The sequence below is a fragment of the Bos indicus genome, chromosome X (assembly GCF_029378745.1).
Source record: "Bos indicus isolate NIAB-ARS_2022 breed Sahiwal x Tharparkar chromosome X, NIAB-ARS_B.indTharparkar_mat_pri_1.0, whole genome shotgun sequence".
In the NCBI taxonomy this organism is placed as follows: domain Eukaryota; kingdom Metazoa; phylum Chordata; class Mammalia; order Artiodactyla; family Bovidae; genus Bos; species Bos indicus.
In genome coordinates, this window is record NC_091789.1 from 147,427,615 (window position 1) to 147,441,885 (window position 14,271).

Consider the following 14,271-nt stretch of genomic DNA (forward strand, 5'->3'; position numbering starts at 1 on the left):
TGCCTGAGTGTCGTCTCTCCTTACTGCCCCCAGGACTGAGGCCCAGGTGTACGTGCGGTACTTTTTTAGCACACCGGCGGAGGGGAGCACCCTGTGTGGCTGTGGCTCGTTGCAGACCACGCGCGAGCTTCCCGTGAAAAATAACCCAGGAGCAAGGTGCAGAGCCCGGAGCTTTGGAGGCCGTGCGTGCATGGGACGGTTGGGCACGGCTGCTGTGCGCTCCTTCCTTTGAATTATTCTTTTATTTTTAAATGATCTTGTTTAGTTCTGGCTATGCTGGGTCTTCCTTGCTCCGTGGGCTCTTCTGTAGTCACGGTGAACACGGGCTGCTCTGTAGCTGTGGTGCTCAGGTTTCTCCTATCTCTTGTTGCAGAGCGCAGGCTCTGGGGACTTTGGGCTTCCGTGGTGGGGGCGCATGTGGGCTCAGTACTCACGGCTCACGGGCCCCAGAGCACAGGCTCAGTAGTTGTAGGGCACGGGCTGAGTCGGATCCTCTCAGACCGGGGATCCAACCCATTTCTCCGGCATTGGCAGGTGGACGCTTTACCTCTGAGCCACCAGGAAAAAGACTGACTTCATTGGAGAAGACCCTGGTGCTGGGAAAGATTGAAGGCAGGAAGAGAAGAGGGCGGCAGAGGATGAAATGCTTGCATGGCATCACCGACTCAATGGGCATGAGTTTGAGTAAACTCCAGGAGTTGGTGATGGCCAGGGAGGCCTGGCGTGCTGCAGTCCATGGGGTTGCAACGAGTCGGACACAACTGAGAGACTGAACACCACCACCACCAGAGAAGCGCACTGCTTCCTTTTTATTTTGGCTTCTGGGAGAACTTTCCCTTCAAAGCACTGTCCCTGTCATTGGTTGTACGCTGTCGTCTGCTGGTATACTCTTTGCCAGATTGGAGGAGTTTGACAGTGTGTTGAGATCCTTGATTATCTCACCGAAGGTTTGGCGTGATTTTCATCTACATTGTGAAGAAGAGTTACGTGACCGCAGAGTCTTCTGCAGATTTATAATCCCCCTGTTCTAGGCCTTGTAAGTGAAAAGCACCAGCTTTAGAGGAAGAGCGTGTAACGCCTTTTAAAAGAATACAGCTCTTTTCCATCTTTAGACTTTGTCGTTTCTCTTGCTCATTTCTTCCTCCTGCACTTGGCTCATGGCGAGTCCCGAGTGGTGCTCCTCGCCCAGCCTCTGCTGTTTTTCCTGGCACTCTGCGTGCTTTCCAAACCCAGCGGTAGTTTCTCACTCGCTCAGTGCCTGCACTGTCTTGTTAGTCTCTCTCTCCCAGCTGCTGGAAGAAAAGTGTTCACAGGAAGAAAGCAAAGTATACACAGGCTGCCTGCCAGGCCCTGCCTCTGCACACCTGCAGAGCCCTCCCGGTCTTGAGGGAAGCGGGATGTGAGCGAGCATTCGATACGGCCACCCCTCCTCATTGTCCCCCAGAGGCGTGGGCCAGCCCTTCCCTCTCCGCCGGGACTTTTTCAGAGAGATGACATGCAGGGGGGCTTCTGGAAGAAATCTGAGCCTCTCAGGTTACGATCCAAACACTGGCTTCCTCCACCAAGGAGCCCAGGAGGACTTGTCTTTAAGTCTCACCTTCCTTTGTACCAGAAAGGGAACCAAAACTGGGACGTGTCACCCAACCCCGGGGTCATGCCTGAGCGAGAGCAGTCAGGTGTGTACCAGAATGGAGATCTGAGAGCTGCTTCGTAAGTTAAGTGTGTTAGTCGCTTAGTCGTGTCTGACTCTTTGCGACCCCATGGACTGCAGCCCACCAGTCTCCTCTGTCCATGAGATTTTCCAGGCAAAGATACTGGAGTGGGTTGCCATTTCCTTCTGGGGATCTTCCCAACCCAGGGATCAAACCCAGGTCTCCTGCACTGTAGGCGGATTCTTTACTGACTGAGCTACAAGGTATCTGCTCGTTATGTGTCTCTTACGGTGTCCCCTCCCACTGTCTCCCCATATCCAGCCCATGGTAGAAAAGCAAGGACCCAGATAGTTAAACGGAGAAGGCAATGGCACCCCACTCCAGCACTCTTGCCTGGAAAATCCCATGGATGGAGGAGCCTGGTAGGCCGCAGTCCATGGGGTCACTAAGAGTCGGACAAGACTCAGCAACTTCACTTTCACTTTTCACTTTGATGCATTGGAGAAGGAAATGGCACCCCACTCCAGTGTCCTTGCCTGGAGAATCCCAGGGACGGGGGAGCCTGGTGGGCTGCTGTCTATGGGGTTGCACAGAGTCGGACACGACTGAAGTGGCTTAGCAGCAGATAGTTAAAGCACTGAAGGTGAGTTTGTACTTGATACGCAGCTATACGTGGTTTTGCCTTGAAAATCGGAGAAAGCAAAGCCGTTCTGTGCTGCTGCTCCTTGTCCAAGGCTTGGTCCTGCCGCCACTGGCCAAGTGTCTAGGGCCCCTTCCTAGGAAGCGGGCTGCAGGCAGGAAGGACCAACCAGAGCAGAGCGGGCCGGGAAGGGCAGGTCAGCTGCCTGGAGATGCTGCCTCGGGCTGGGGTGGCTGGGGGTGGTCTCCGGGGCCCGTGCACTTCGCCGCAAAGTGTAGAATCAAGTTACCTTGCAGGGAACCCCTGCCGCTACTGCTGCACGACCGGACTGCTACGGGTGGGGGGCGGAAATGGAGAGCACCGGACTTGTGCCTTCCTCCTGGGAGGTGCAGGCGGGCATCTGTGCTCACGCAGGGGCTCCATTCAGAGCCGCACCCGCGTCCGCCCGCTCCCGCCGGAGTGATTGCAGGGGTCGCGGAGCACTCGGTCGGTCCCTCGCGGTGCAGGCCCTGCACACAGGCTGCAGTGTGCACGCTCGCGGGTGCTCCATCAGGACGCCAAGTCTCAGTAGTGGTCAGGCTCAGCAGAATGTGCCTGTCAACGGAAAAGACGCTTGAACCATAACGCAGACATTTCGGGGCTTCCCTGGTGGGTCAGCGGTTAAGAATCCGCCGGCAGTGTGGGAGACGAAGGTTCGATCCCTGGGTCTGGAGGATCCCCTGGAGGAGGAAATGGCAACCCACTCCAGTATTCTTTTTTTTAGTCTAAATAATGTATTTTTGTCTGTACTAGCTCTGTTACCGCGCAGGCTTTTCTCTAGTTGCGGAGAGCGGGGGGCCTCCGTGTAGATGCCGTGCGTGGGTTTCTCACTGCCGTGGGCTCTGTCTGCCGAGCACAGGCTCTAGAGCATGCGGGCTTCAGTAGTTGCGACACAGGGCTCAGGAAGTTACAGCTCCCGGGCTCTGGAGCCCAGTCTCGGTTAGTGGTGGCTCAGGGCTTTAGTGGCTCCAAGGTAGGTGGGATCTTCCCAGATGGGGGATTGAACCCATGTTCCCTACATTGACAGGCGGATTCTTTCACCACCGAGCCACCAGGGAGGGCCCCACTCCAGTATTCTTGCCTGGAGAATCCCACGGACAGAGGGGCCTGGCGGTCCACGGCCCACAGGAGCGCGGCATTGGACGCAGCTGCGCACAGACAGACTTCCTTTCCCTCCCACCCTGTAAGGTTCCAGCGCAGCAGAGGGCAGGCCGCCGGGGCACCGTCTGAGTCTCCAAACCCGCCAGCGTTTCCCCTATGTCCACGGGCCCCCCTCCCGAGAGCTGTCTGCTCTGAACGCGGGCTCTGCGCGCCGTGAACACATCCCTCAACGCCGCTGTATCTCGGCCCCCTCGTCTCTGCAGATACCGAGCGGCTCTACTCAGCTGTGTTTGAGGACATCTGCGGGCGCTACGGGAAGAAGTACAGCTGGGACGTGAAGTCTCTGGTGATGGGCAAGAAGGCGCTGGAGGCGGCCCAGCTGATCAGAGACACGCTGCAGCTTCCGATGTCCGCGGAGGAGCTGGTGGAGGTGAGCCAGGCCAAGCTGAAGGAGGTCTTCCCCACGGCCGCGCTCATGCCAGGTGAGGTCCCCGGAGTGCGCTTGGGGCTCTGAGCGGCAGGTCTCACTCAGCCTGCCAGGGGGCGCGCTAGCGTTCTCCTCTTCCCTGAGAACTCGGAAGATGCCCTTCCTGGTAAGGCTCCGAGGGACTCATTAGAGACGTTGGAGGATGCTGGCACGTGCTGTGGGTTTTCCGGGGTGGCCCCGTGGAAGAGAACCCTCCCGCCAGTGCAGCGGACTCAGGTTCGATCCCGGAGCGGCGAAGATCCCCTGGAGGAGGCATGGCCACCGACTCCGGTGTTCTTGCCTGGAAAATTCACGGACAGAGGAGCCTGGCGGGCTACAGTCCATGGGGTCACCAAAGAGTGGGGTGTGACTCAGCGACTACAGGACGGCAGCATCATGTGCTTGTCGTTTTTGAGCTTCCTTAATGTATGTTCTCACGGATTCCTGAGACCCGAAAACATTTGCATTTTGTTCATGTCAGTGTGACCTAGAGATCACATTCCTGAGAGAATTGCTTCCGAGTTTCAAATAGGTGGCTTTTGCTTTTCACAATCAGAGAATTCATGTTACAGCAGCTATGCAAACTTGAACATGTTGATGATAGGCAAGCAGCGAAATCTCCCTAAAGAAGTTTAAAAAACACTTATTTTAAGAGTTAAAGGTGTAATTCAGTTCTAACATGTCTGTGTGGCCTTTACTTGTTTTCCTTTGAGAGCTAAGATGACTTTTCTCCCCTGGGGCTTGTTAGCTGAAGATGGAACAACAGAACTGCCTGCTATTTCTTACTATAAGTGAGGAGGTCAAGAGTGTTCTAGGTTACAGGGACCAAAATGGCTTAAAAATGGAGTGTTATTTTAAGATTCTTCTAGGAAGAAAGGTGAATTACTCAGTCTTTAGAATTCTTGGTGCTCAGGGAGAAAAAAGTTTACAGTCAGAGCAGTAATTTTGGATTCAAAATGGTATTAACATGAGTCATGGTCATTTTTTGAAACACATGTAATTATCTGCATTTATACATATATCCAGAGGGGCAGATTGAATATCCCCTGGAACTAGTGAGTTTCCTGGAAAGGACCTTGCTATTACTGCTGCCTGGTATTACAAAGAAACCGTGTGGGCTGTTCTTGGATTACACACACACACACACACACACACACACACACACACGCCTGTACATCACACATACATACACGTGAATGTCACACACACGTTAGACACATGCAGACATATGTCACACACACAAACACGTCACACACACACACACTTATGTCACACATATACACGTTATGTCACGGAAATACATGTGAACACACACACGTACCTCGGCATATGAGCACAAGCACCATGACACACACTCCCTTCACCAGCTGCCTTTCTGGGCCGTTTGCACACGTGGGGATGCTGACAAGCTTCAGTGATGGAAGCACAGCTATTAATAAACGTCACAGAAGTTCTTGGCTAAAAGTTTATCATCTTACCATTGTTGAGTGTGCCAGCTGAGCATTAAGAACGTTCAGACGGTTGTGTAACCAGCAACAGCATCCATCTCTCTCAACTTTTTACCTTGTGGAGTTGAAGCTGTGTACCCAATAGACCCTAACTTCCATCCCTTCCTCTGTCTCTCTCTCTCCAGCTCCAGGGACCTCCCCTTCTGCTTTCTGTCTCTGTGAATTTGAACTACTCTAGGTATCTCACATGGCGCTAGTGTTAAACAGCCCACCTAGCAGTGCAGGAGACACAGGTTCAGTCTGTGGGTCAGGACGATCTCCTGGAGAAGGAAACAGCAACCGCACTGCCGTGTCCTTGCCTGGAGACTCCCGTGGACAGAGGAGCCTGGCGGGCTGCAGTCCATGGGGTCCACAGTCAGAGCTGCCTGAGTGAGCGCACGTGCACAGATCCTCAGTGTTTGCCCTCCTGTGGCCAACCTCGAGGTTCGTCAGCGCTCTCATTCCACACGTGCAGCGTGCGACAGGCTTCTCTCCCTCTGAAGACAGAATCATACTCCATTGTGTGGATGGACCTCACGTTGCTTATCTGTTCATCCGTCGATAAACACTTGGGTTGCTTCTGCCTCTTGGCTACTGTGAAAACCACTGCTGTGAACATGTGTATAGAAATACCTCTTCAGGAACTTGGTTTTATTTATTTTTTGGGGGGGGGGGTACAGTCCCAGAAACACAATTATCGAATTATAAGGTGATTCCCTTTGTAGTGTTTTGAGGGTCCCCCGACTGTTTTCTAGACTGGCTGTGTCATTGTATGTTTCTTCCAACAGTCCACAAGGGTTCAAGATTCTCTACATTTTCACCAACTCTGGTTATTTTCTCTCTTTTTGATAGGAACCATCCTAATGTGTGTGAAGCCATTATCTCTTGGATTTGAATTTCTTGAATAATTAATGACATAGAGCGTTGTTTCTTGCTCTTAGCCATTTGTGTGTCTTCTTTGGAGAAATGTTTATTCAAGTCCTTTGCCCATTTTTTGATTTTTTTTTTCTTGTTGAGTTCTAGGAATTCTTCATATAATAAAGTCTGAATACAAACCCACTTATCAGCTACATGGTTTGCAGATATTTCCTCCCATTTCAGAGGTTGCTTCTTCACTCTGTTGAGTGTGTTCCTTGATACCCAGAACTTTTTACGTTTGATGTACTCCCATTGACTATTTCTGTTCTTGCTTGAGTTTTTAGTGTCATAGCCAAGAGTTTAAAAAAAAAAAAAAAGATCCTATGTCTTAATGCTTTCTTTCTGTTTGTTGTCTTTTAGGAATTTTGTAGTTTTAGCTCTTACCTTTCGGCCTTTAATCCACCTTATATTAATTTTTGTATATGGTATAAGAGTCCAGCTTTGTTCTTTCCAAGTGGATATCCATGTTCCCAAAACACACTTTGTTGAAGAGACTGTCGTTTTCCCCGTTGAGTGGTCTTGGGAGCCTTGTTGAAAGATCACCTGGGTGTTGCATGTGTGAAGAGTTATTTCCAGGCTCTCTATTCTATTCCATTGGTCTATATGTCTGTCTTTATGTCAGCACCAAACTGTTTCGATTACCATATCTTTGTAATATGTTTTGAAACCTGGAAGTGTGAGATTCTCCAAGTTTGTTCTTCTTTTCCAAGATGGTGTATGGCTATTCAGGTTCCACTGAGAGTCCATATAAATGTTGGCATTGATTTCTGTATTTCAACAAAAAGTGCCTTGGGATTTTGGTATGGATTCCTCTGAATCTGTAGACCACTTTGGGTACTGTGGGCACTGTAAAGATGATCAGATCTTGCGGCCCATGAGCCTGGGAAGTGTTTCCCTTTCTTTGTGTCTTCTTCAGTTTCTTCCAGCAGTATTTTGTAGTTTCAGCATTACAGGACTTTCACCTTCTTCTATTTCTCTTTGATGCACTTGTCAGTGGGTTTATTTAAATGTTCTTTTCAGATTTTTCCTTGTTTAATGTGTGGAAATACAGCTGACTTTTGCATGTTGATTTTTGTCATCTGCAGTGTTGCTGAAGTTTGTTAATAGTGCTATGGTCTTATGTATACGTGCAGAATCTTTAGAGTTTTCTACGTTTAGGATCATTTCATGTGCAAACAGATGACTTCATCTCTTCCTTTCTGATGTGGATGTATTTTATTTCTCTTCCTTGCCTAGATGCTCTGGCTAGGACTTATAGTGCTGTGTGAGATAAAAGTGAGACGAGAAAGCGTTGTTTTCTTGTTCCTTATTGCAGAGAAAAAGCTTTCAGCCTTTTAACATTGAGTGTGATGTTAGTTATGGAATTTTCATGTATGGCTTTTATTATGTTGAGGTACTTTTCTTTTATTCCTGGTTTGAGTGTTTATATCATGAAAGGGTGTTGAGTTTTTTCCAAATGCTTTTTCTGCCTCATTTGAGATGATCCTTTGGGTTTTGTTCATTTTGTTAACACGGTGTGTCACGTTGATTTTTGTATGTTGAACTGTCCTCGAGACTCCAGAAATAAATCCCCCTTCTTCACAGTGTAGAAGAATCCTCTGAATGTGCTACTTAAATAAGTTTGCTAGTATCTTGTTGAGTGTGTTTGCCTCAGTTTCTTGTCATTTCTTTCTTTGGCTTTGGTGCCAGGGTAACGCTGGCCCGATGGGATGAGCTTGGGAGTATATCGTCCTCTTTTAATTGTGGGGAAGAGTTTGAGTACTGTTGGTGGTAATTCTTTACAGTCTGGTGGAATTCTCCGGTGAATCTGTTTGGTCCTGTTTTCCTTGTCGGACGGCTTCTGATTACTGAATTAATCTCCATAACACATAGAGGTTTGAACAGACTTTCTTTTGCTTTGATCTCGATAGCTTGTATATTTCTAGCAATTCATCTGTTTCTTCCAGGCTATTCAGTGTGTCTGCTTACAGGTTCTCACATTATTCTCTTTGAATCACTTTTATTTCTGTGCTGTTGGTTTTAATGTCCTTGCTTTCATTTCTGATTGTATTTATAAGCCTGGTTTTTGTTTTTTTTCTTCAGTAATCCAGCTAAGTCTATATTGTTTGTATTTGACATGGAGTCTCTTGCATTGTTTAACATACAAAGCACCCTTGGTTTAGGCACGCAAATCTCCTCTTTCTTCTTTATCCACCCAAGCCTTTCAAGTGGTTTTCCTTCCAGAATTTTTGTGTCGTTTTTTTTTTTTTTTAAGATATACTTGAGACATGATGGTCGTGGTTTAGGCACTAAGCTGTATCCGACTCTTGGATACCCGCATGGCTTATAACCCACCGGGCTTCTCTGTCAATGGGCCTGCCCAGGCAGGAACACTGGAGTGGGTTGCCATTTCCTTCTCCAGGGACCTTCCCAACCCAGGGATCCAATCCATGTCTTGGCAGGCAGATTCTTTCCCATTGAGCCACCAGGGAAGCCCATACTTGAGATATATTCTACTACAATTCCAAGAAAACGATGTCTTCTGCAGCTAGCCTGGTAGTTTGGCTGGAATGCCATCAAGTCTATATTATGGAGTCTATTTGGTGATCCAGTCCATGTAGTATCCTCATCTTGGCTTTCCCAGTGACCAGATATTATGTAAATGATACCTCATCCTGGGTAATCACTGAAGAGAACGGAACCCTAAAACCAGCTCCAGTGTAGAAATGAGATGAGAACTTGTTCTTCCTAGACGGTTTAGTCCTGCTGAAGTCGCCTGGAAGACTCTTGTCTCTGCATACATCTCATGCCAGTCACAGACACGGTAAGGACAGAGATCTAGTTTCTACTCAGAGAGACGTGTTGCACCCCCGAGTTGCCATCTGTGCCGCCTCCCTCCCAGCACCTCTTTTATGTGAGCCAAAGCCGAGCCCCACCGGAAAGGCAGCCTCCCGGGTCTGGAGTCCAGGGAGCGGTGACGGTAGCCAGGAACAGACCACTGCCGTCTGTCCAGATCAGGTGTTCCTCTTGTCCCCTTGCCGCTTTGACTCCATCATGCAGCTCAGGATGATCGAGGTGGAGCCCTTGACTTGCATTTCTCTTCCCTCTTCGGGTGTTTTCTTGGGGGGCGGGGCATTTCCAGCTGGGGCAGGCACCTTGAGCCCATGAGAGGAAGGAGCCTGTCTGTAGAGAGGGTGTTTTATGAATCCCACGGCCTTCATTTTGCACAAGGAAATGGCAGCCCACTCCAGCATCCTGGGAAACAGGCCCTGCCATAGTGATGCAGGAGGTCGGCCTGGGCCGTCACCAGGGTGACCGGCCCCTGATTATGAGGTGCGGGCGGCTCTGCCTGGGTCCCGCCTCCCGGAGGGTCGGGCTGGCCTGTGCGGCTTGGAGGCCAGGCATGAGTGACTTGATTCCCTCCTCATGAGCTGTGGACACCTCTCTTTAAAATCGGCCGTGGATGTTCTAGGAGGCAAGTACTTTTTTTTTTTTTAACTTTTTATTTTCTATTGAGGTATAGCTGATTAACACTGTTGTGATGATTTCAGGCGGACAGTGAAGGCACTCAGCCGTACATGTACATGTATCCATGCCCCCCCAAATTCCCCTCCCATCCAGGCTGCCACATGACATGGAGCAGAGTTCCCTGTGCTGGACAGCAGGTCCTTGTTGGTTCTTCATGTTAAACACAGCAGTGTGTCCATGTCCATCCCAAACTCCCTGACTATCCCTTCCCCCATCCTCCGCTCTGGAAACCATAAGGTAATTACAGAGGATTGAGCAGAGTTCCCTGTGCTGGACAGCAGGTCCTTGTTGGTTCTCCATGTGAAACACAGCAGTGTGTCCACATCCATCCCAAATTCCCTGACTGTCCCTTCCTGCCATCAGGACAGAAGTACTTTTGTCCAGTATGTCCTGTAAGCATTTACCACATCCCTTAGTGATGAAACAGAATGTAAGTCAGCCAAGGGTCTAATTATTTTCTGAGAATAGACATCTTCTTAACAGTGGCAAAAATTTTTGACCAAAAAAAAAAAAAAATATATATATATATATATATATATATATATATTTTGAAATGTATGTGGTTTTACATAGGAAAAATTTTGACATGGAATGTAAGGAAACCGTCAGAACAGTGTTCCCCATGAAGGGTGCTGATAACCTCCAGTGTATTTTTTTTTTTAATTACTGTTTTTTAATTAAAAAAATGATCTCTTTAGTTTTGGCTACACGAGGTCGTCGTTGCTGCGTGTGGGCTTTGTCTAGCGGAGGCGAGCAGAGGCTGCTGATGGTGGTGTGCGAGATTCTCACAGCGGTGTCGCTTCTCTTGTTGAGGATGAGCTCTATGGCTTAGTTGTCTCACGGGCTGTGGGGTCTTTCTTCCCCAGCCAGGGCTGGAACTCCTGACCCCTGCGTGGGCAGGTGGGTTTGTCACCCCTGAACCACTAGGAAAGTCCACCTGCACCGTATTGTGGAGAAGATTGCTTCAGTCGCGGGTTCTTGGAGGTGTATGACGGTAATGTGTTTTGGCATCGTTTAAGCAGGAGTAAGTTGGTTCGGAAGGCCGGTAAATAAAGTCTGTGGTTTTTAATGGTGTGAAACCCCCAAGAAGGTCTGCTGTTGCCGTGGCTCTTTGCTTTTCCTGCTCTTTTTCCCTGGGGGTGGGGGTTGGGGATTTCCCACGGAAAAGCCCAGGACGTGACTTCGGGCCCGTGGAGGGGACGGGGATAAGGCCCCGCCCAGCACTGCTGGCCCAGAGGCACTGCCCCGTGACATGGGCCCCTGAGGAATGCAGGTCCACCGCCACCGTGGAGTGTCGCCTGGGTGTTGCCCGTGGGGACAGGTCCCAGGTGGAGACAGGCCTGACCCGGACAGGTCCTCACCGGGGCTCCGAAGTCCCTCACGCCAGGACAGGCTCAGGATTCACTGACGCTGCTCTCGGGAGCGCCCTGAAGACTACAGCGCAGCCACCCAGTGGGCAGCACTTTCCCTGGGGGGCGCCCCGGGCCCGGTCCACTTGGGCCTGTTTCTTCTAGGCCCGGTGCCTGAGCCTCTTGTCTGTTTCCACCTGTCTGCCTTTGGCTTTTCTGTTTTGTTCTTCATCTGCCTTCCACCTTTAGTTCCCCATGGCTGTCAGCCAGCATGACCATCTCCCGCCACCCCACTTGGTGAATACACCTTCCACCACCCTGGCAAGAAGGCACTCGCTTTCTCAGGGTCCCTCTGTAACTTCCTCTTCCTTTACTTAACCCTTACGTGCAGCTGCTGCTGAGTGGGTGCTCAGGGAGACACAAAAGAAACGTCTCCTTCTCCACGCAGTCCATAATCAGACTAGGACCCATGCGTCTCAGTTCAGTTCAGTTGCTCAGTCCTGTCCAACTCCATGTGACCCCGTGGACTGCAGCACACCAGGCCTCCTTGTCCGTCATCATCTCCCTGAGCTTGTTCAAACTCGTGTCCGTCCAGTCGTAGAGTTGACTAAAATGTCTTCATCTTTTTTTCTTATATACAAATAAATTTCAGGTCTTACAAGATCAGTTCAGTTCAGTCGCTCAGTTGTGTCTGACTCTTTCTTAAACCACGTACTATATAGTCCGTGGAATTCTCCAGGCCAGAATACTGCAGTGGGTAGCCTTTCCCTTCTCCAGGGAATCTTCCCAACCCAGGGATCGAACCCAGGTCTCCCGCATTGCAGGCGGACTCTACCAGCTGAGCCACCTGGGAAACCCCATTACTTACTGTTTAACAGAGATTCCCAGGTGGTGCTAGCGGTAAAGAACCTTCCTGCCAGGTTTGATCCCTGGGTCGGGAAGATCCCCTGGAGGAGGGCACGGCAACCCACTCCAGGATTCTTTCCTGGAGAATCCCACAGACAGAGGAGCCTGGCGGGCTGCAGTCCACGGGGTCAGAACGAGTCAGACACGACTGGATTGGCTTAGCATGCGCACGCTGCTGAGCCATTCAGGATGCCTCCTTCTAGGACATTTCTTAGGATACCTGTGTGATGTGTGTATACACACACACATCCCTTAAAGGAACTAAAAAAAAAATTCACCAACATCCAAATCAAGTAAACAGTTGATGCATAGAATGAAAATCCTGAAATATTTAAATTACATTGCTTGGCAACTTTTATAGGAAGAGACAGGTGTTTTTTTTTTTTGTTTGTTTGTACATGAGGTGAGTCTCCTTTATGAGCCTGAGGCGTGTCAGGGACTAAAAAAGGAACTAAAAAAAAAATTCACCAACATCCAAATCAAGTAAACAGTTGATGCATAGAATGAAAATCCTGAAATATTTAAATTACATTGCTTGGCAACTTTTATAGGAAGAGACAGGTTCTTTTTTTTTTTTTTTGGTTTGTACATGAGGTGAGTCTCCTTTATGAGCCTGAGGCGTGTCAGGGACTAGCTGAGAAGTCAGGTCCTCTGTGTGTTCTTACGTGTGCCTGCGTGTCAGCCTCGGGTCATTTTAGCACCTGCACTTCCCAGGTGATGCTCTGCAGTCCTGCGAGGTTTAAGTAAGCTGCCCACAGATGCTCAGAGCTGGCTTCTGACTGGCAGGGGCTCCAGCGAGCAGAGCTGCACTGTTCGCAGGGCAGGATTTGGAGAACGCACCCCTCAAAGGCAATGCCGACTCATAGGAAGAGTCCTCTTCCAGGCTGTGCCATGCCCCTGAGCCACCCACCCCACTCTTGAGGGGGGCTTCCCTGGTGGCTCAGATGGTAAACGATCCTGCCTGCAATGCGGGATCCCTGAGTCAGAAAGATCCACCCTTGAGGTGGTGCCAGTGGTGAAGAATCCCCCCTGCCATTGTAGGAGATGAAAGAGACTCAGGTTTGCTCCCTGGATTACGAAGATCCCCAGGGAATGACTACCCGCTCCAGTATTCTTGCCTGGAGAATCCCAGGGACAGAGGAGCCTGGCAGGCTACAGCCCAGGGGGTCGCAAAGAGTCAGACACCACAGTTGAAAGGAGAGTGGCCCTCAGGGTGAGTCAGCAGGAGGTTATCCCCTTTATCTGCCCTGGAATGTGAGCTCATAGCCTGTGGTCATGCCATTCCAAAGCAACTGATTAGAAATCCACAATGATGTTGAAATCCAGGCATTGCTCAGGGTGCTCTTTGAAGGGGCAGAGGTGTCAGTGCAACGGTTGGGATGTTGTTTCGGGGCGGGGTGGGGGGGCTCTGAAGAGCTCCAGTACCATAGTCCTTTCTGTCTCAGCACAGAGAGGAGTTCAGAGAGAGCAGAGTGGTAGATACTCGTGGCTAATGAGAATAAGACGCCTGTGAGGCTCACAAGCAGGTGGACAAGACTTGTCACGCCCCGAGAACTTGGCCAGCCACAGTTTTATAATCAAAAGAAAAGTAGGGAGGAGGAGAAGACCACCTTTTTCCTCATTCTTGAGTAGATGTCACGCTTCCATCATCAGCTCCTCCTCCACGTTGGGCAGGGGAGTTTTCTTGTCTTGCATGGTCAAGCTATTTCACAGAGTTGTTTTTTCATGTGGGCAGAGCATGACTAAGTCACTGAGCTCACTGGGCGGGATGTGGGTCTCATGCCACTGCCCTTTTATTGTTTGGGGGCAAGTCTCCTGCTTCTGTTGCGTGGTTTTGCTGCTAAGCTCCAATCCTTTGGCCACCTAATGCGAAGAACTGACTTCTGGAAGAGACCCTGATGCTGGGAAAGATTGAAGGCGGGAGGAGAAGGGGACGGCAGAGGGTGAGATGGTTGGTTGGCATCACCCACTCGATGGACATGGGTTTGAGTAAACTCTGGGAGTTGGTGATGGACAGGGAAGCTGGCGTGCTGCGGTCCAGGGGGTTGCAAACAGTCGGATACAACTGAGCGACTGAACTGAGCGAAGCCTGCTTGGTTGTGTGGTTAAGCAGCTCTCCTTTCCTGAGTGATCATTTAACTTACGGGGGTCTCCCATATTTTTTTGTGCTTCCAGTTGCCTCATAGGGCTAACTGTCTGATCGCCT

The 14,271-nt window shown here is 50.0% G+C and overlaps 1 protein-coding gene across 4 annotated transcripts in view; it reads left to right on the forward strand.

Annotated features, from left to right (window-relative positions):
- PUDP (pseudouridine 5'-phosphatase) overlaps nt 1-14,271 on the forward strand; it is a 66,535-nt gene that overhangs the window by 27,216 nt on the left and 25,048 nt on the right. For 3 of the 4 annotated variants that reach the window (XM_019955982.2, XM_070783771.1, XM_070783770.1), the window contains exon 2: nt 3,696-3,914. In XM_019955982.2, coding sequence (XP_019811541.2) covers nt 3,696-3,914 — 219 coding nt within the window. Of the gene's footprint in view, nt 1-3,695; nt 3,915-9,034; nt 14,009-14,271 lie in introns of all 4 variants that reach the window. The other variant, XR_011565185.1, reaches the window with a different exon arrangement.